The sequence below is a fragment of the Lithobates pipiens genome, unplaced genomic scaffold, assembly GCF_037356315.1.
Source record: "Lithobates pipiens isolate NorthernLeopardFrog02 unplaced genomic scaffold, aLitPip1_a1.2 Scaffold_18, whole genome shotgun sequence".
In the NCBI taxonomy this organism is placed as follows: Eukaryota; Metazoa; Chordata; class Amphibia; order Anura; family Ranidae; genus Lithobates; species Lithobates pipiens.
Genome location: NW_027507758.1, coordinates 647,416,408 through 647,439,482, shown reverse-complemented (window position 1 = coordinate 647,439,482; position 23,075 = coordinate 647,416,408). Strand labels below are relative to the sequence as shown.

The 23,075-nt window shown below is 51.8% G+C and overlaps 1 protein-coding gene across 1 annotated transcript in view; it reads left to right on the top strand.

Annotated features, from left to right (window-relative positions):
• Nucleotides 1-23,075, top strand: part of EMILIN1 (elastin microfibril interfacer 1) — a 68,388-nt gene that overhangs the window by 23,772 nt on the left and 21,541 nt on the right. Inside the window, exon 3 of the mRNA XM_077489411.1 lies at nt 1,776-1,990. Within this exon, the coding sequence (XP_077345537.1) occupies nt 1,776-1,990 (215 nt within the window). The remainder of the gene's footprint in view (nt 1-1,775; nt 1,991-23,075) is intronic.

Sequence of the window (23,075 nt, the reverse complement as noted above, 5' to 3'; positions counted from 1 at the left end):
AAAACTTCCATTCCAACCCCCCATCCAGATAAAACTTCCATTCTAACCCCCCATCCAGATAAAACTTCCATTCCAACCCCCCATCCAGATAAAACTTCCATTCCAACCCCCCTCCCAGATAAAACTTCCATTCCAACCCCCCCATCCAGATACAACTTCCTTTATAACCCCCCATCCAGATAAAACTTCCATTCCAACCCCCCATCCAGATAAAACTTCCATTCCAACCCCCCTCCCAGATAAAACTTCCATTCTAACCCCCCATCCAGATAAAACTTCCATTCCAACCCCCCATCCAGATACAACTTCCATTCTAACCCCCTCTCCCAGATAAAACTTCCATTCCAACCCCCCATCCAGATAAAACTTCCATTCTAACCCCCCATCCAGATACAACTTCCATTCCAACCCCCCATCCAGATACAACTTCCATTCTAACCCCCTCTCCCAGATAAAACTTCCATTCCAACCCCCCATCCAGATAAAACTTCCATTCTAACCCCCTCTCCCAGATAAAACTTCCATTCCAACCCCCCATTCCTCCAGCCAACAGCCTCAGTCATCAGGAAGGGTCTTCATAAAGACATATAGAACACAAATCTTGAGCCCATGCAAAGTTCAGTGTTGTTCTGTCATCTGAAGCCATCGCTGTGATATTGTTCAGTGCAATTCTTGTGTGTTGTTTGGTGGATGGTTTGGATTATTATTCAGGTGTTTTTAGTTGCTTTTCTCAGATGAGATAATTATTAGATGTGCTTTTCTATTTGTAGCTCGACTGGCCCATTACCGCGAGTGTTCTGTGCAGTACATCATGCAAGAACATTTCTTACCCACAATGCAATTCACATATTTTACTGTGACCATCCCTGTGCTGAGATCCCGGGTCTGTACACCCGCTGTGCCCATTATGAGGGGTTCCCACCATCCCTGTGCTGAGTTCCCGGGTCTGTACACCCGCTGTGCCCATTATGAGGGGTTCCCACCATCCCTGTGCTGAGTTCCCGGGTCTGTACACCTGCTGTGCCCATTATGAGGGGTTCCCACCATCCCTTTGCTGAGTTCCCGGGTCTGTACACCCGCTGTGCCCATTATGAGGGGTTCCCACCATCCCTGTGCTGAGTTCCCGGGTCTGTACACCCGCTGTGCCCATTATGAGGGGTTCCCACCATCCCTGTGCTGAGTTCCCGGGTCTGTACACCCGCTGTGCCCATTATGAGGGGTTCCCACCATCCCTGTGCTGAGTTCCTGGGTCTGTACGCCCGCTGTGCCCATTATGAGGGGTTCTCACCATCCCTGTGCCGAGTTCCCGGGTCTGTACACCCGCTGTGCCCATTATGAGGGGTTCCCACCATCCCTGTGCTGAGTTCCCGGGTCTGTACACCCGCTGTGCCCATTATGAGGGGTTCCCACCATCCCTGTGCTGAGTTCCCGGGTCTGTACACCCGCTGTGCCCATTATGAGGGGTTCCCACCATCCCTGTGCCGAGTTCCCGGGTCTGTACACCCGCTGTGCCCATTATGAGGGGTTCCCACCACCCCTGTGCCGAGTTCCCGGGTCTGTACACCCACTGTGCCCATTATGGAAAGTGGTGTATATGGAGGATGTGAAAGCTTGGTGCCATGTTTTTGGTGTATATGGATTATGTGAAAGCTCAGAGCCATATTTTTGGTGTATATGGATTATGTGAAAGCTCAGAGCCATGTTTTGGGTGTATATGGATGATATATGGATGGTGTCAGTCTGTCATCTTCATCCTGCTTCTCCTCTTGTCTTAGGTATCGCAGTTTTGTCAGACCCAGATACAAGGTGGCCTACAAGACAGTGTCAGATATGGAGTGGAAGTGCTGCCAGGGATATTCCGGAGATGATTGCATGGAAGGACCAGCGGGTGGTCTTCAGATCCCCACCAGCAGACCTCGGCCCAGACCTGTAAGGCCCAATATTTCTGGATCCAGTGGGGGGAATCATCTGACTGGATCTGGAGGGGAAGGTAAGTTCAGTCATTGAAACCTTTCTTCACTGTTCTTTACTACATGAGAAGTGTTATCTGAAGAAAATGTGCCAGGAAGACCTTTTATATAAGCCAATTGTTCTCTAATAATATCTAATGTCAGAGGAGTCGTCCATACACCCGGCAATCATCATATCATCAGACCAACCTGAAGACCAAGACTGGAGCAGAGCCCTGAAGAGAAAACACCCATATCTGGGTTCCTGATCATCCAATTTTCCATAGAAGGACTGTGTAGAGACATTGTGGGGACCTCCCATATGCAGGTCTATGACATCATGTGATTTTTCCGGTAGGACTGTATGAGGACAGTCTTGGGATCTCCCATATGCAGGTCTATGACATCATGTGATTTTTCCAGTAGGACTGTATGAGGACAGTCTTGGGATCTCCTATATGCAGGTCTATGACATCATGTGATTTTTCCGGTAGGACTGTATGAGGACAGTCTTGGGATCTCCTATATGCAGGTCTATGACATCATGTGATTTTTCCGGTAAGACTGTATGAGGACAGTCTTGGGATCTCCTATATGCAGGTCTATGACATCATGTGATTTTTCCGGTTGGACTCTATGAGGACAGTCTTGGGATCTCCCATATGCAGGTCTATGACATTGTGTGATTTTTCCGGTAGGACTGTATGAGGACAGTCTTGGGATCTCCCATATGCAGGTCTATGACATTGTGTGATTTTTCCGGTAGGACTGTATGAGGACAGTCTTGGGATCTCCCATATGCAGGTCTATGACATTGTGTGATTTTTCCGGTAGGACTGTATGAGGACAGTCTTGGGATCTCCTATATGCAGGTCTATGACATCATGTGATTTTTCCAGTAGGACTGTATGAGGACAGTCTTGGGATCTCCTATATGCAGGTCTATGACATCATGTGATTTTTCCGGTAGGACTGTATGAGGACAGTCTTGGAATCTCCTATATGCAGGTCTATGACATCATGTGATTTTTCCTGTAGGACTGTATGAGGACAGTCTTGGGATCTCCTATATGCAGGTCTATGACATCATGTGATTTTTCCGGTAGGACTGTATGAGGACAGTCTTGGAATCTCCTATATGCAGGTCTATGACATCATGTGATTTTTCCGGTAGGACTGTATGAGGACAGTCTTGGGATCTCCTATATGCAGGTCTATGACATCATGTGATTTTTCCGGTAGGACTGTATGAGGACAGTCTTGGAATCTCCTATATGCAGGTCTATGACATCATGTGATTTTTCCGGTAGGACTGTATGAGGACAGTCTTGGGATCTCCCATATGCAGGTCTATGACATCATGTGATTTTTCCGGTAGGACTTTATGAGGACAGTCTTGGGATCTCCTATATGCAGGTCTATGACATCATGTGATTTTTCCGGTAGGACTGTATGAGGACAGTCTTGGGATCTCCTATATGCAGGTCTATGACATCATGTGATTTTTCCGGTAGGACTGTATGAGGACAGTCTTGGGATCTCCTATATGCAGGTCTATGACATCATGTGATTTTTCCTGTAGGACTGTATGAGGACAGTCTTGGGATCTCCTATATGCAGGTCTATGACATCATGTGATTTTTCCGGAAGGACCGTGTAGGGACATTCTGGGAACCTGCCTTAGCTGGGTCCGTGACATCATCTGTTTTTTTATGTAGGACTGTGAGGGGACATTCTGGGGATTATTTATAACATAGAATGATTTGTTATCTTCCAGCACTGGATGTGTTTGGTTTGGCAGGAGAGTCACAGAGTGTAATGATGTCATAGCTGGTGAGCCGCCATCAGAGGCCGCAGATTATGGGAACAATCTGATAAGATTGTCTCTGGATCTTCTCCCTTCAGTGACCCTCCCCATGATGATGATTCACCAGTCAGTCTCCATATGGAATGGAGGACATTCTTACCCCACTGACCCCACACAGACCTCAACTCACCCCACCCTCAGATTGCCTCCCCATGATGATGATTCACCAGTCAGTCTCCATATAGAATGGTGGACATTCTTACCCCACTGACCCCACACAGACCTCAACTCTCCCCACCCTCAGATTGCCTCCCCATCCCCCAGAGGCAGTCAGGTCAGTCTCCATATGGAATGGTGGACATTCTTACCCCACTGACCCCACACAGACCTCAACTCTCCCCACCCTCAGATTGCCTCCCCATCCCCCAGAGGCAGTCAGGTCAGTCTCCATATGGAATGGTGGACATTCTTACCCCACTGACCCCACACAGAACTCAACTCACCCCACCCTCAGATTGCCTCCCCATCCCCCAGAGGCAGTCAGGTCAGTCTCCATATGGAATGGTGGACATTCTTACCCCACTGACCCCACACAGACCTCAACTCTCCCCACCCTCAGATTGCCTCCCCATCCCCCAGAGGCAGTCAGGTCAGTCTCCATATGGAATGGTGGACATTCTTACCCCACTGACCCCACACAGAACTCAACTCACCCCACCCTCAGATTGCCTCCCCATCCCCCAGAGGCAGTCAGGTCAGTCTCCATATGGAATGGTGGACATTCTTACCCCACTGACCCCACACAGAACTCAACTCTCCCCACCCTCAGATTGCCTCCCCATCCCCCAGAGGCAGTCAGGTCAGTCTCCATCTAAAACCAAATCCTGGATAGACTTGGAAAATAAATCCTTCTGATAAATTTGTATTGCTGTCCATGGGGGGAGAGTTCCTCTGACTACTTGTGGCAGAGGAGAATGGTTGTCACCAGGAAGGGAAGTCAGAGGTTCTATCCCTCTCCTCTCCTCGTTGTGTTATAGTCTGGGAGAGGTTTCTCGGGGGAGAAACATACCGACTCTTCCTGTCATCGTGGGTCTACAATGACATGGACAGGACAATAAAAACCTGGCAGGGGTCTGTGCCTACATATGCCTACTGTGATCATTGTGAGGAGTAGGTTTGATATCTGTGACAGACTCACCCATTACAGGGGCTTTTGGAGGGGACTGCAGGCTAGCCTCTTGCCGGTAACTCCTGAGATTGCAGTCCCCACCAAAAGCCTCAGTCTCGGGTGAGTCTGTCATAATATCATTGGTCCTACACATTTCATTCTTATTCATCACATCACATGGAGGACAAGTTCCAACTTCTTTATCTGGTGATAAGTGGTCCTCAGCAATGGGGTAAGTAAAGTACAGGAATGGGGTAAGTACATATAGCACCCTGGCGTTTAGTCAGGGAGCTCCTCACAAATTTACTTGCCAGAAGTAGTTATCCTGGTTGATTGTTAGAGATCTATTGATTTCTCCCTAAATTTGGCCTTGTTGCACTTTTCTCTTCTACCACTAGGTGGTGGCCCGGGTACTTGGTGGTACTAGATATGAGAAGGGCAACCCAAGGTCAGGTTATGGGTATGTGAGTAACTGAAACAAGTAGCGGAGCAGTATTCTCACCAGACGGGGACAGTGCAGAATCAGGAACAGAGTGTGAATCGAGACAGAGACCCAACCAGCGGAGGTGACGCTTGTAGAGCGGCCTTGTGTGCCAAGCCAGGGACCCAACAAGCGTAGGTGACGCTTGTAGAGCGGCCTTGTGTGCCAAGCCAGGGACCCAACCAGCGGAGGTGACGCTTGTAGAGCGGCCTTGTGTGCCAAGCCAGAGACCCAACAAGCGGAGGTGACGCTTGTAGAGCAGCCTTGTGTGCCAAGCCAGGGACCCAACAAGCGTAGGTGACGCTTGTAGAGCGGCCTTGTGTGCCAAGCCAGGGACCCAACCAGCGGAGGTGACGCTTGTAGAGCGGCCTTGTGTGCCAAGCCAGGGACCCAACAAGCGGAGGTGACGCTTGTAGAGCGGCCTTGTGTGCCAAGCCAGGGACCCAACCAGCGGAGGTGACGCTTGTAGAGCGGCCTTGTGTGCCAAGCCAGGGACCCAACCAGCGGAGGTGACGCTTGTAGAGCGGCCTTGTGTGCCAAGCCAGGGACCCAACAAGTGTAGGTGACGCTTGTAGAGCGGCCTTGTGTGCCAAGCCAGGGACCCAACCAGCGGAGGTGACGCTTGTAGAGCGGCCTTGTGTGCCAAGCCAGAGACCCAACAAGCGGAGGTGACGCTTGTAGAGCAGCCTTGTGTGCCAAGCCAGGGACCCAACAAGCGTAGGTGACGCTTGTAGAGCGGCCTTGTGTGCCAAGCCAGGGACCCAACAAGCGTAGGTGACGCTTGTAGAGCAGCCTTGTGTGCGAAGCCAGAGACCCAACAAGCGGAGGTGACGCTTGTAGAGCAGCCTTGTGTGCCAAGCCAGGGACCCAACCAGCGGAGGTGACGCTTGTAGAGCGGCCTTGTGTGCCAAGCCAGGGACCCAACAAGCGGAGGTGACGCTTGTAGAGCAGCCTTGTGTGCCAAGCCAGGGACCCAACCAGCGGAGGTGACGCTTGTAGAGCGGCCTTGTGTGCCAAGCCAGGGACCCAACCAGCGGAGGTGACGCTTGTAGAGCGGCCTTGTGTGCCAAGCCAGGGACCCAACAAGCGGAGGTGACGCTTGTAGAGCGGCCTTGTGTGCCAAGCCAGGGACCCAACCAGCGGAGGTGACGCTTGTAGAGCGGCCTTGTGTGCCAAGCCAGGGACCCAACCAGCGGAGGAGATGCTTGTAGAGCGGCCTTGTGTGCCAAGCCAGAGACCCAACAAGCGGAGGTGGCGCTTGTAGAGCGGCCTTGTGTGCCAAGCCAGGGACCCAACCAGTGGAGGTGACGCTTGTAGAGCGGCCTTGTGTGCCAAGCCAGAGACCAAACAAGCGGAGGTGACGCTTGTAGAACAGCCTTGTGTGCCAAGCCACGGACCCAACCAGCGGAGGTGACGCTTGTAGAGCGGCCTTGTGTGCCAAGCCAGGGACCCAACCAGCGGAGGTGAGGCTTGTAGAACAGCCTTGTGTGCCAAGCCAGAGACCAAACAAGCAGAGGTGACGCTTGTAGAACAGCCTTGTGTGCCAAGCCACGGACCCAACCAGCGGAGGTGAGGCTTGTAGAGCGGCCTTGTGTGCCAAGCCAGGGACCCAACCAGCGGAGGTGACGCTTGTAGAGCGGCCTTGTGTGCCAAGCCAGGGACCCAACAAGCGGAGGTGAGGCTTGTAGAACAGCCTTGTGTGCCAAGCCAGAGACCAAACAAGCAGAGGTGACGCTTGTAGAACAGCCTTGTGTGCCAAGCCAGAGACCAAACAAACAGAGGTGACGCTTGTAGAACAGCCTTGTGTGCCAAGCCAGGGACCCAACCAGCGGAGGTGAGGCTTGTAGAACAGCCTTGTGTGCCAAGCCAGAGACCAAACAAGCAGAGGTGACGCTTGTAGAACAGCCTTGTGTGCCAAGCCAGGGACCCAACCAGCGGAGGTGAGGCTTGTAGAGCGGCCTTGTGTGCCAAGCCAGAGACCAAACAAGCGGAGGTGACGCTTGTAGAACAGCCTTGTGTGCCAAGCCACGGACCCAACCAGCGGAGGTGACGCTTGTAGAGCGGCCTTGTGTGCCAAGCCAGGGACCCAACCAGCGGAGGTGACGCTTGTAGAGCGGCCTTGTGTGCCAAGCCAGAGACCCAACCAGTGGAGGTGACGCTTGTAGAGCGGCCTTGTGTGCCAAGCCAGAGACCCAACAAGCGGAGGTGAGGCTTGTAGAGTGGCCTTGTGTGCCAAGCCAGGAACCCAACCAGCGGAGGTGACGCTTGTAGAGTGGCCTTGTGTGCCAAGCCAGGGACCCAACCAGCGGAGGTGACGCTTGTAGAGTGGCCTTGTGTGCCAAGCCAGGAACCCAACCAGCGGAGGTGACGCTTGTAGAGTGGCCTTGTGTGCCAAGCCAGGGACCAAACAAGCGGAGGTGAAACTTATAGAGCAGCCTTGTGTGCCAAGCCGGGGACTGAGCAGGCAAGAGTGGGGGATGCTTGAGAAGTATCTGGAGTGCCAAGCTAGGGACCCAGCAGAGAGGTGGGGTGAAGCTTGAGGAAGATACCACCGTGAAGATTGGAGAAGCTCAAGGGATTCAGAGTCAGCGACCAGCAGCTCAGAGGGCTGAAGAATGATAAGGAGAAGTTGTAGTGAGGCTGAGAGAACTGTTATGCTTTGTGTTAGGAACTGTTAAAGACTGTTGCCATAGGAGACAGCATTCCTGCACGTGCAGATGTGGCTTCTTGCTGGAGGCCTTTCCCTGCATGGCTGTCCTTCTATTGAAGTGTCAGAGTCTCCTAATTGAGTTTGCAACTATCTTAGGGTGTCCTGGCCCTAACCCTCTCTCCCCCCAAAAATACAAAAAGGACCGTTAAGAGAAAAAAAACATCCAAGAAGTGTCTGGTGCCCAATGACGTTCACCATCTTTACACCCACTATGCCCCACAAACCACTACATACAGAAGGATGTCAGCTATCTCTGGCCCTGGAGGTTTTCATTAGATCAAAGGAGGCCGGAGACCTTGCTACATACAATACAGGAATGGGGTAAGTATGGCGTAAGTACAGTACAGGAACATCAGTCACTCCATAGAAAGGCAGTCCCAGACTCCCAGGCAGTTCTCTAACAATGACCAGCAAGGTGGAAGGAAGGGGCGCTGTGCTACTCACCATTACACTTCCTCCCCTTAGGTCCCATTCCTGGGTCACAGCCTACTTACAGCCCTCCAGAAAATGCCCCTCTCTAAAGCAAAGAACCCACACAGAGCCACCCAGGAGAGGCCCCTCTCTAAAGGAAAGAACCCACACAGAGCCACCCAGGAGAGGCCCCTCTCTTGAAGGGAAGAACCTAAACAGAACCCTCCAGGATAGGCCTCCAACCCCAAAAGCAACAACCCACACAAAGTCCTCCAAAATAGGCCCCTCAACTGAAGGGATGAACCCACACACAGTGTTCTATGCTAGGCCCCTCCCCTGGAGGGAAGAATCCATATACAGCCCTCCAGGATAGACCTCCAACCCCGAAAGGAGCAATAACTCACACAGCCCTCCAGGCTAGGCACCTCCCCTGAAGGGAATAACACACACAGACCTCCAGGCTAGGCACCTCCCCTGAAGGCAAGAACACACACAGACCTCCAGGCTAGGCACCTCCCCTGAAGGGAATAACTCACACAGACCTCCAGGCTAGGCACCTCCCCTGAAGGGAATAACTCACACAGACCTCCAGGCTAGGCACCTCCCCTGAAGGGAATAACTCACACAGACCTCCAGGCTAGGCACCTCCCCTGAAGGGAATAACACACACACCCCTCCAGGCTAGGCACCTCTCCTGAAGGGAATAACTCACACACCCCCTCCAGGCTAGGCACCTCCCCTGAAGGGAATAACACACACACCCCTCCAGGCTAGGCACCTCCCCTGAAGGCAATAACACACACACCCCCTCCAGGCTAGGCACCTCCCCTGAAGGGAATAACTCACACAGACCTCCAGGCTAGGCACCTCTCCTGAAGGGAATAACTCACACAGACCTCCAGGCTAGGCACCTCCCCTGAAGGGAATAACACACACAGACCTCCAGGCTAGGCACCTCCCCTGAAGGCAATAACACACACACCCCCTCCAGGCTAGGCACCTCCCCTGAAGGGAATAACTCACACAGACCTCCAGGCTAGGCACCTCCCCTGAAGGGAATAACACACACACCCCTCCAGGCTAGGCACCTTCCCTGAAGGCAATAACACACACACCCCCTCTAGGCTAGGCACCTCCCCTGAAGGGAATAACTCACACAGACCTCCAGGCTAGGCACCTCCCCTGAAGGGAATAACTCACACAGACCTCCAGGCTAGGCACCTCCCTGAAGGGAATAACTCACACAGACCTCCAGGCTAGGCACCTCCCCTGAAGGGAATAACACACACACCCCTCCAGGCTAGGCACCTCCCCTGAAGGGAATAACACACACACTCCTCCAGGCTAGGCACCTCCCCTGAAGGGAATAACTCACACAGACCTCCAGGCTAGGCACCTCTCCTGAAGGGAATAACACACACAGACCTCCAGGCTAGGCACCTCCCCTGAAGGCAATAACACACACACCCCCTCCAGGCTAGGCACCTCCCCTGAAGGGAATAACTCACACAGACCTCCAGGCTAGGCACCTCCCCTGAATGGAATAACACACACACCCCTCCAGGCTAGGCACCTTCCCTGAAGGCAATAACACACACACCCCCTCCAGGCTAGGCACCTCCCCTGAAGGGAATAACTCACACAGACCTCCAGGCTAGGCACCTCCCTGAAGGGAATAACTCACACAGACCTCCAGGCTAGGCACCTCCCCTGAAGGGAATAACACACACACCCCTCCAGGCTAGACACCTCCCCTGAAGGGAATAACACACACACTCCTCCAGGCTAGGCACCTCCCCTGAAGGGAATAACACACACACCCCTCCAGGCTAGACACCTCCCCTGAAGGGAATAACACACACACCCCTCGAGGCTAGGCACCTCCCCTGAATGGAATAACTCACACAGACCTCCAGGCTAGGCTTCTCCTCTGAAGGGAATAACTCACACACCCCTCCAGGCTAGGCTTCTCCTCTGAAAGGAAGAACCTGCACACAGTTTTCCAGGCTAGGACTCTCGCCTAAGGAGTGAACCCACAAACAACCCTTCAGGATAGGCCCTTCCCCAAAGGGAAGAACCTGCACACAGCTCTCCAGACTAGGCCTTTCTTCCCAAAAAGGAGAAACAAGCACATAGTCCTAGACGATAGGCCTTTCTCCTAAATGAGAAGAACACGCCCTACAGGATAAGCCCCTCTCCTGAAAGGAAGGACCCTGACACAGCCCTTCAGAATAGCCCTCTCCTCTGAAGGGAAGAACCCACACACAGTCCTCTGGGCTAGGCTTCTCCCCTGAAGGGAGGAACCCACATACACAGCACTCCAGGCTAGGCCCTTCCCCCAAAGAGAAGAACCCTCACACAGCCCTCTGGGCTAGACCCCACCACCAAAGGGAAGAACTCGCACAGTCCCCTAGTCTAGACTTCTCCCCTAAAGGGAGGAACACACACATACAGCATTCCAGGCTAGGCCCCTCCCACAAAGAGCAGAACCCTTACTCAGTCCTCCAGGCCAGGACCCTCCCCTGAAGAGAAGAACCCACACACAGTCCCCAAGTCTAGATTTCTCCCTTGAAGGGAGGAGCTCCCCCACACAACACTCCAGAAAATGCCCCTCCCCGAAGGAAAGAACCCACACACAGCCCTCCATGTTAGGACACTCCCATGAAGTGAAGAACCAACACACAGCCTTCCATGTTAGGCCCCTCCCATGAAGTGAAGAACCCACACACAGCCCTCCATGTTAGGCCCCTCCCATGAAGTGAAGAACCCACACACAGCCCTCCATGTTAGGCCCCTCCCATGAAGTGAAGAACCAACACACAGCCCTCCATGTTAGGCCCCTCCCATGAAGTGAAGAACCCACACACAGCCCTCCATGTTAGGCCTCTCCCATGAAGTGAAGAACCCACACACAGCCCTCCATGTTAGGCCCCTCCCATGAAGTGAAGAACCAACACACAGCCCTCCATGTTAGGCCCCTCCCATGAAGTGAAGAACCCACACACAGCCCTCCATGTTAGGCTCCTCCCATGAAGTGAAGAACCAACACACAGCCCTCCATGTTAGGCCCCTCCCATGAAGTGAAGAACCCACACACAGCCCTCCATGTTAGGCCCCTCCCATGAAGTGAAGAACCAACACACAGCCCTCCATGTTAGGCCCCTCCCATGAAGTGAAGAACCCACACACAGCCCTCCATGTTAGGCTCCTCCCATGAAGTGAAGAACCAACACACAGCCCTCCATGTTAGGCCCCTCCCATGAAGTGAAGAACCCACACACAGCCCTCCATGTTAGGCCCCTCCCATGAAGTGAAGAACCCACACACAGCCCTCCATGTTAGGCCCCTCCCATGAAGTGAAGAACCCACACACAGCCCTCCATGTTAGGCCCCTCCCATGAAGTGAAGAACCCACACACAGCCCTCCATGTTAGGCTCCTCCCATGAAGTGAAGAACCAACACACAGCCCTCCATGTTAGGCCCCTCCCATGAAGTGAAGAACCCACACACAGCCCTCCATGTTAGGCCCCTCCCATGAAGTGAAGAACCAACACACAGCCCTCCATGTTAGGCCCCTCCCATGAAGTGAAGAACCCACACACAGCCCTCCATGTTAGGACACTCCCATGAAGTGAAGATCCAACACACAGCCCTCCATGTTAGGACACTCCCATGAAGTGAAGAACCAACACGCAGCCCTCCATGTTAGGCCCCTCCCATGAAGTGAAGAACCCACACACAGCCCTCCATGTTAGGACACTCCCATGAAGTGAAGATCCAACACACAGCCCTCCATGTTAGGCCCCTCCCATGAAGTGAAGAACCCACACACAGCCCTCCATGTTAGGCCCCTCCCATGAAGTGAAGAACCCGCACACAGCCCTCCATGTTAGGCCCCTCCCATGAAGTGAAGAACCAACACGCAGCCCTCCATGTTAGGACACTCCCATGAAGTGAAGAACCAACACACAGCCCTCCATGTTAGGACACTCCCATGAAGTGAAGAACCAACACACAGCCCTCCATGTTAGGCCCCTCCCATGAAGTGAAGAACCCGCACACAGCCCTCCATGTTAGGCCCCTCCCATGAAGTGAAGAACCAACACACAGCCCTCCATGTTAGGGCCCTCCCATGAAGTGAAGAACCAACACACAGCCCTCCATGTTAGGCCCCTCCCATGAAGTAAAGAACCCACACACAGCCCTCCATGTTAGGCCCCTCCCATGAAGTGAAGAACCCACACACAGCCCTCCATGTTAGGCCCCTCCCATGAAGTGAAGAACCAACACACAGCCCTCCATGTTAGGCCCCTCCCATGAAGTGAAGAACCAACACACAGCCCTCCATGTTAGGCCCCTCCCATGAAGTGAAGAACCAACACGCAGCCCTCCATGTTAGGCCCCTCCCATGAAGTGAAGAACCAACACGCAGCCCTCCATGTTAGGCCCCTCCCATGAAGTGAAGAACCAACACGCAGCCCTCCATGTTAGGCCCCTCCCATGAAGTGAAGAACCAACACACAGCCCTCCATGTTAGGCCCCTCCCATGAAGTGAAGAACCCACACACAGCCCTCCATGTTAGGCCCCTCCCATGAAGTGAAGAACCCACACACAGCCCTCCATGTTAGGCCCCTCCCATGAAGTGAAGAACCCACACACAGCCCTCCATGTTAGGCCCCTCCCATGAAGTGAAGAACCCACACACAGCCCTCCATGTTAGGCCCCTCCCATGAAGTGAAGAACCCACACACAGCCCTCCATGTTAGGCCCCTCCCATGAAGTGAAGAACCCACACACAGCCCTCCATGTTAGGCCCCTCCCATGAAGTGAAGAACCCACACACAGCTCTCCATGTTAGGCCCCTCCCATGAAGTGAAGAACCCACACACAGCCCTCCAGGTTAGGCCCCTCCCATGAAGTGAAGAACCAACACACAGCCCTCCATGTTAGGCCCCTCCCATGAAGTGAAGAACCCACATACAGCCCTCCAGGATAGACCATTATGCCCAAAGGGCAGAACCCGCACACTGACTTCTACGCTAGGCTTCTCCTCCGAAAGGAAGAAGCCGCACACAGCTTTTCAGGCTAGGACTCTCCCCTAAATAAGGAGAACCCTCCAGGATAAGCCCCTCTCCCGAAAGGATGAAGACAGAACCCTTCAGAATAGCCCTCTCCCCTGAAGGGAAGAACACAGCCCTCCAGGATAGGCCCCTCCCCCAACAGAAAAAAAGTCCATCTTCATTGGAATATTCCAGAGAGAAAAAGGCTCTTCCCCCTCCCAAAATTGAGGGTACTGGTGTACAGGGTGGGTGTCAGTCTGGAGCAGTGGATGTTCCTAGACAGGCTGTATTGATATATAGACCACCTTGGGTAATGCTGAGCTCATATGGCTGAAAAAAACAGAAATCAAGTAAATGAAAGGGGTGTGGCAGGGACAGATGGGCTAGGGGCAGAAAAGGGCTAGATGACGTTGGACATCATCCAGCCAGAAATTGAGGGCTCTGTCTGACTTGCTGCAGCTTCTAATGCACATTGTGAGAAGCTCACAGTGTGCAGTGAAATCAGAGTAAGCCATTTCAGTCCATTTTCTGTTTTGAATGCTGCTTTAAACATTGACTTACCTCCTTAAACCCAGCCTACTCTTTGCACCATACACAGGCAGCTTAACTCTTCAATAAGTTGAGTCCAGCACAATTTTACTTCAGATAATTGCAGTGCAGAGGAAGTTTTCCCAGAATCCAGAAGTGTAAGAAGACATTGACTTTCCTGAGCCCTGTGTCTGAGCAGGACAAGCACACAGAGGCAACATGGAAGAAACAGTAAGGGACAAGGACTGAACTAATTAGCACTAAACAAGAAGGGAAGACAGAGGGAGATACCAAATCACATACGTAAACAAGTTGTAGTGGCCCTAAAACACCACTAGATGTCAGCCTACATTAGAACTGTAGCAGAATCTCTGACCTCTTCCAGCCTAATGAGAACCTTCAAGGCCAAAGACAGCGAAAATCCTTCAATATGTGGTGGGTTGTGAGGCATAGTGGGTGCAAAGATGGTAAGAGTCATTGGGCGCCAGACACTTCTTGGATGTAAAAGAGATTTTATTTCTTTGATACTCCTTTTTATATTTTACAAGGGAAAGAGGATTAGGGCCAGGACACCCTTAAGTAGTTGCAATTGTGGGGCGTGGCCAAGAGTGGCATGTGAGAGGACGTGTCTCACAGCGCTCCCGATCCTGATCCGACATTGATCCTTCTCCCAGCCTGAAATCCCGCTGGATTTTGCTCCTGACCGGTACACTTCCCTGGCGCACCTGGCACCGCTGCCGAACTCCGTGGATGCGATGCTGACCCGCAAGCAGATGGAAACAGGAGGCCCGCCGGAGATCCAATATGGCGCCGCAGCTCCGCTCTCCCAGTGCCCATGTGAAACAGATAAGCCAAAGGACTCGGATAAGCCCCCTAAGAACCCTAGAGGCACAGAGAAAGAGCCCCCCGGGACATGTTATACTATACCCAGAGGCTGTTGAGTGCTGTTGGGCAGGGGGAGGGGGATGACCACCCAGACGGAGGATGCGTGGCCTACCCAGGCCCCTCCAGGCAGCACTGACCATTCCCATCATGATATGGCGGAAGATGAGGAGGGTGACGAGGCTGACCAACCCACACTAGCTGAAATCCTTAGAGCTGTGCACAAGTGCATTGAATCAGTAGACACTCTCCGGGGCATTTTGGGGGTCTCAAGGAGGAATTGGGGTTCATCCGCCATGACCTACAGAAAACCAGAGAGCGCACCACAGCAGCTGAGGGGTGGATTAGTGATATAGAAGACAAATTGACCCCGCTTATAACAGACACGCAGATTACAGCCAGGCTAGCAAGGGCGAAAAACTCAAATTAGATGATACTGAAAACCGCCTGTGACGAAACAACGTCCGTATCGTGGGGCTCCCAGAAAAAACGGAGGGTAGAGACCCCACTGAATGTGTTGAAAAATGTCTTCTGGAAATTATCGGTAAGGAGGTGTTTACCCCGCTATACTCAGTAGAACGTGCCCACAGAGTGCCACCAAGGGCCCTCCCACCAGGACATCCCCCCCCCCACGCACCCTATTAGCCAGGCTGCTTAACTAGAAAGACGAAGAAATTGTGCTTCGCCAAGCAAGAGAACGGAGCAATATACAGTATAATGGAGTTTGTGTATCATTGTACCCTGATTATTCTGCAGAAGTGCAGCGACGCCGAGCTAAATTTGCTGACGGGAAGAAAAGTTTGCAGCATCTACGTGCCACGTATGCCATGCTGTTTTCCGGACAGACTCCGGATAGTGGCGGGAGGTCAGTCACACTTCTTTGAATTGGCTGCTGAGGCCTCTGCGTGGCTGGATGCCAATGCAAATGCTTTCTGCCAGGCCGGGAGGGCATTGGAAGTGGATGATTGACCCTTCACTCCATAGGAGCAGTAAGTGAAGTATTACCCGGCTCGGTCGGGAGGCTATATTTACCAGCTACCCCGTGCAATTTGAGAGCAAGTGAGTTTCAAGGACCCTTTTGGATGACTTTTTCCCAATGGACATCTTCAAGTTCTATTCACCCAGGGAAGGTCCTCCGGGCACTTCTTGGGGATTACAAGTTCTGTTGCCCTGGGCAACCGTATGTGTTTTTTTTTTTCTTTTCTGTTGATTTTTGCATTGAATTTTTTCTTTTTTGTTCTGCTATGTTCCTGTCATGATTCTGGTGCTAAGGCAACCATACAGCAGTTGCAGGGGAATGCAACACAGAAGAAACATGATTCCTGTATACTGTATTATGCCCAATGTCTTGATCACTATCCCAACTTGCCCTGCCGAGCTGAGCGAGGCAGTATCCGCCGGAGGGTGCCCATGACCCGAGTTTTTTTTTTTTTTCCTGCATTTTCTAAACATCTTCCTCCTAAATGAGAACCGTCCCTCTGCTTTCCTGGAACATTAGAGGCCTTCAGAACCCTCTTGAACGCAATATGGGCTTAACTATCCTTAAAAAATACTTCCCGGCATTCTATGCCCTCCAGGAGACCCACCTGGTGCCAGGGACAGAGTCTAGTGTACATTTTGCCTGGGTGGGATGGGGCGTACCACTCCACCGATAACTTCTACTCAAGTGGGGCGAGTGTACTGGTGCACCGCTTGGTAGACATCCAAGGGCTTGATCAATTGATAGATGAGGAGGGGAGATACTACTGTGTAGAATTTATTAACGGAAATGTATTCCTTCTGATATATATATATATATACCACCTCCGTTTTATATCTGAGATATTGAGAACGCTCCTGACGTACCAGCTGGGCAGACCCCTCATAGTAGTGGGAGACCTATATTGTTATATGGACCCAGTTTTGGACAAACATCCCCCTCCGGTGGCAGGCCACAAAATTGCACTTGGAGGAGGTGGGATGGATGGATCCATGGAGGGGACGAAACTCACAGCAGAAGCAATTCTCTTGCTTTTCCAAGACATATCTCTCCTTATCGAGGATTGATCTTTGTTTATGCACACCCCAGACGTCCCATCTGTTGCAGGATAGCCAGTATCTAGTGAGGGGGGGTGTGTCGGATTACCCCCCCCCCCTTGGTGGTATCACTAAATGCCAAACCTGCCACCGATCTGCCGAGGGCACCATGGAAACCCAATGCCTTCTGGCTAAATGTATTCACCTCCCATGAAGGGATAAATGTCGCCATCTCTGAGTTTTGGCAATGCCCCACAAAGCCCACCCTGATTTGAATGTGGCATGGGAGACGTTTAATTCATTCGTGAGAGGTATTCTTATTACAGAGGTTATAAAATCCAGAACGAACGCTCAGGAAGAACAAGCTGCCCAGCTGGTTAGTCATATGGAGGCGGAGTTTATAGCCGACCCCCCTCGGATGGCAGCAAGGATGCATGGCTGGCAGATCAGGAGGCCGTGGACCGTTCTAAGGCTGCTGACCGCATAGATTAGCGTTTTATGAGGAGGGGGAACAAACAGGTCGCCTGCTTGCGAAGATAGTCAAGGCTTCCCAGACCTCTCCGACCATAGGAGGGAATGGGGGTGAATACCCCCAATCACATTATGCAGGAGTTGGTGGGATACTACTCTGACTTATACCAGTCTAAGAGGGGATATTTACTAAATGACTTACAGCACTACCTACAGGACATGGCATTACCCTGTTTATCCAATTCCCAAAGGTCACTCTTAGACACCCCTATTAAAATAGAGGAACTACAAAAGGCACTTAGTCTTTTCCCCAAGGCCCATGGGGGATGATGGTCTCCCTATGGAAATGTTTAAACAATACAGGGGACTCATTTTACAACAACTACTCAAAGTACTTAACTCGGCTAGGAAGGGGCACCGCCTACCCGCTTCTATGACTAGGGCCAACATTGTCCTCATACTGAAACCGGGCAAGGATCCTTTTTGGATTTGAGCTCGTATAGACCGATATCATTGTCACAGAGCGATTATTAAAATCCTTGCCAAAGTTCTGGCCTCGTGGCTTAATAAGGTTATATCTTCAATTATTCATTCAGATCAATCTGGCTTTATACCTCAAAAATCCACGGCCATAAACCTTCGTAGGCCTTTTCTACATTTACAGGCACCGTCGGATAATGCAGGAGATAGAGCACTCCTATCGCTGGACGCCCATAAGGCCTTCGACAGCATGCCATTATCTCTGGGCAGTCATGGGCAAATTTGGTGTTTCTGTCTTGGGTACAGCTGTTATACCAGCTCTCCGCAGGCAGTTATCCGTGAGGCGGGAGATAGTTCTTTACCGTTCCCCTTATTCAGAGGGACCCGTCAGGGGTGCCCACTGTCCCCCTTCCTGTTCGCCATTGCCGTTGAGCCCATGGCTGCCTTGATCCGGGCTACCCCTGGTATCAGAGGCTTTCGGCATGGAGAGCTACATGAAAAACGTATGCTCTATGCCGACGACACTATGCTGCTACTGGGCGACACCGCCAACTCACTTAACCACTACAGATCCGCGCTATTGCCAAATGACGGCATCAGCGCGGACCTACATTTCCGGGACTACGTCTATTGACGTCGTCCCGGATACGAGCGGCCTGCGCGCCCCCTGAGGGGCGCGCGCGGCGCGCTCTGTGATCGGCGAGTCCGTGAGACTCGCCTGATCACCGATCCGTGCAAGGGGTCGATCCCGACCCCTTATCACGTGATCAGCTGTCAGCCAATGACAGCTGATCATGTGATAGAACGGAGCCGGTAATCGGCTATTATTCCTCCTCGCGCTGACAGCGCGAGGAGAAAAAAAAAAGCCGATCACCGGCGGCCGTGATCGGGACATCAGTCCCGATCACGGCCATCAATACAAGGGACCACCTGCCACCTGCCAGTGCCCACCTGCCTCCCGCAGTGCCATCCTGAAGTAAAATAAAACGCAAAAGTAAGTGCCCCCCGTCAGTGCCCATAGTGCCCACAGTGCCACCCACAGTGCCACCCACAGTGCCACCCCACAGTGCCACCCACAGTGCCACCCACAGTGCCACCCAATCTGCCTCAAAGGTGCTGCACCCCAGTGCCGCCCATCAGTGCCCAGCAGTGCCGCCCATCAGTGCCCAGCAGTGCCGCCCATCAGTGCCCAGCAGTGCCACCTATCAGAGCCACCTATCAGTGCCACCTATCAGTGCCAATCAGTCCCATCTATCTGTGGTACCTATCAGTGCCCATCCGTGCCACCCATCCGTGCCACCCATCTGTGCCACCCATCCGTGCCATCTTATGTGCCCATCTTTGCCCATCAGTGCCGTCTTATCTGTGCCCATCGGTGCCGCCTTATCTGTGCCTATTAGTGCCGCCTTAACTATGCCTATCAGTGCCCACCAGTGCAGCCCATCAGTGCCCACCAATGCAGCCCATCAGTGCCCACCAATGCAGCCCATCAGTGCCCACCAATGCAGCCATCAGTGCCGCCTAATCAGCACACTTCAATGAAGGAGAAAAATGACCCGTTTGCAAAATTTTATAACAAACTATTAAAACATGATTTATTTATTTTTATTTTTTTGCATCTTTTTTTGTTTGTTTAGCAAAAAATAAAACTCCGAGCTGTAACTAAATACCACCAAAAGAAAGCTCTATTTGTGGGAAAAAAATGATAAAAATTTCATTTGGGTACAGTGTTGTATGCCCGCGCAATTGTCATTCAAAGTGCATCAGCGCTGAAAGCTGAAAATTGGTCTGGGACTGAGGGGGGTTTAAGTGCCCAGTAAGCAAGTGCTTAAGGAAGCAATGTTGGTTATTACGGGCTTTAGAACATAGTAATCAAATGGACTAAACCCTCACTCATGCCGATAGACGTAGCTCTGTATAGCCTGGGATGTACGGTACATGATGTGCCGGTGTCATGTACCTAGGAGTCCATGTCACTCCTGAGACACGCGACTACGTATCCCTTAATTTGTCACCCTTGATTAATAGAATTCGAGATAGAGCTAAAGTATGGGTGCACCTTAAGGTGTCCTTGGTAGGCAGGGTAAATCTTATAAAGATGGTCTTCATGCCGCAACTTCTTTACATTTTGCATAACACCCCTCTGGTGGTTCCCTTTAAGGTATTCCGAATCATTAACTCCATCTTCAGGGCATTTTTATGGCTCAAAAAGCCACCACGGATTAAGTTGGAGCAGCTGCAAAAATCCAAAGAGGAGGGAGGATTGGCATTGCCTAACCCATGGCTATATCACCTAGCAGCCCAGCTGCAGCATATTGCCCGGACCATGCCCTCAGAGCAGGAACAGGGAGGGAGGAATATAAACATTGACCCCACTAGGGCTCTTATGTGCCATGCCACAGGGTTCACTGATGTAGCCATGGGCCTGCTAACAGGAGGAATGCGTTGTGGATTGGTTATCCGTTGAATGAACCGAAGGCTTACTGATTGGGGACATCTGGTGAGTGGCCATTCTGCTTGGTGACGGTGGCACAGATTTGGTTATTTTAGTTGACACAAGTGGACTTTTGATTAGAAGATGAACGGTGATTAAGACGGCACAGTTGGATCAATCGAATTAAAATATCGCACAATAAGGACGCTATATTTTTTGCAATTATAAATGAATGTCTTGTGTATATATTTTAGAAAATATGGGGTCACAGTGATTATTTAGTGAATATAAGTATTATTAAGCATACTCTATTGATTAGGGGGTAGTATAAATAGTGAGTGGGAGGCGCAATCCCCTAAAGATATATATATATATATATATGTACAGCAATGCTCTTATCAGCCTTCCTGGACAGGTTCCCTCTGGGGGCAGCGAGCAAGTGGGAGAGGGATGTCGGCTCCTTTGAGGAGGAACAGTGGGAGGAGGTCCTACAGGTGGTACAGCTTTGCTCCGACCCCCATATTCCATTATATGGAGGAAGTCACACACTTTTTCGGGTTTTATCTCTAGATGGTACGCAATGCTCTTATCAGCCTTCCTGGACGGGTTCCCTCTGGGGGCAGCGAGCAAGTGGGAGAGGGATGTCGGCTCCTTTGAGGAGGAACAGTGGGAGGAGGTCCTACAGGTGGTACAGCTTTGCTCCGACCCCCATATTCCATTATATGGAGGAAGTCACACACTTTAAGGGTTTTATCTCCTAGATGGTACGCAATGCTCTTATCAGCCTTCCTGGACGGGTTCCCTCTGGGGGCAGCGAGCAAGTGGGAGAGGGATGTCGGCTCCTTTGAGGAGGAACAGTTGGAGGAGGTCCTACAGGTGGTACAGCTTTGCTCCGACCCCCATATTCCATTATATGGAGGAAGTCACACACTTTAAGGGTTTTATCTCTAGATGGTACGCAATGCTCTTATCAGCCTTCCTGGACGGGTTCCCTCTGGGGACAGCGAGCAAGTGGGAGAGGGATGTCGGCTCCTTTGAGGAGGAACAGTGGGAGGAGGTCCTACAGGTGGTACAGCTTTGCTCCGACCCCCATATTCCATTATATGGAGGAAGTCACACACTTTAAGGGTTTTATCTCTAGATGCTACGCAATGCTCTTATCAGCCTTCCTGGACGGGTTCCCTCTGGGGACAGCGAGCAAGTGGGAGAGGGATGTCGGCTCCTTTGAGGAGGAACAGTGGGAGGAGGTCCTACAGGTGGTACAGCTTTGCTCCGACCCTCATATTCCATTATATGGAGGAAGTCACACACTTTAAGGGTTTTATCTCCTAGATGGTACGCAATGCTCTTATCAGCCTTCCTGGACAGGTTCCCTCTGGGGACAGCGAGCAAGTGGGAGAGGGATGTCGGCTCCTTTGAGGAGGAACAGTGGGAGGAGGTCCTACAGGTGGTACAGCTTTGCTCCGACCCCCATATTCCATTATATGGAGGAAGTCACATACTTTTTCGGGTTTTATCTCTAGATGGTACGCAATGCTCTTATCAGCCTTCCTGGACGGGTTCCCTCTGGGGGCAGCGAGCAAGTGGGAGAGGGATGTCGGCTCCTTTGAGGAGGAACAGTGGGAGGAGGTCCTACAGGTGGTACAGCTTTGCTCCGACCCCCATATTCCATTATATGGAGGAAGTCACACACTTTAAGGGTTTTATCTCCTAGATGCTACGCAATGCTCTTATCATCCTTCCTGGACAGGTTCCCTCTGGGGGCAGCGAGCAAGTGGGAGAGGGATGTCGGCTCCTTTGAGGAGGAACAGTGGGAGGAGGTCCTACAGGTGGTACAGCTTTGCTCCGACCCCCATATTCCATTATATGGAGGAAGTCACACACTTTAAGGGTTTTATCTCCTAGATGCTACGCAATGCTCTTATCATCCTTCCTGGACAGGTTCCCTCTGGGGGCAGCGAGCAAGTGGGAGAGGGATGTCGGCTCCTTTGAGGAGGAACAGTGGGAGGAGGTCCTATAGGTGGTACAGCTTTGCTCCAACCCCCATATTCCATTATATGGAGGAAGTCACACACTTTAAGGGTTTTATCTCCTAGATGGTACGCAATGCTCTTATCATCCTTCCTGGACAGGTTCCCTCTGGGGGCAGCGAGCAAGTGGGAGAGGGATGTCGGCTCCTTTGAGGAGGAACAGTGGGAGGAGGTCCTACAGGTGGTACAGCTTTGCTCCGACCCCCATATTCCATTATATGGAGGAAGTCACACACTTTAAGGGTTTTATCTCCTAGATGGTACGCAATGCTCTTATCATCCTTCCTGGACGGGTTCCCTCTGGGGGCAGCGAGCAAGTGGGAGAGGGATGTCGGCTCCTTTGAGGAGGAACAGTGGGAGGAGGTCCTACAGGTGGTACAGCTTTGCTCCGACCCCCATATTCCATTATATGGAGGAAGTCACACACTTTTTCGGGTTTTATCTCTAGATGGTACGCAATGCTCTTATCAGCCTTCCTGGATGGGTTCCCTCTGGGGGCAGCGAGCAAGTGGGAGAGGGATGTCGGCTCCTTTGAGGAGGAACAGTGGGAGGAGGTCCTACAGGTGGTACAGCTTTGCTCCGACCCCCATATTCCATTATATGGAGGAAGTCACACACTTTAAGGGTTTTATCTCCTAGATGGTAC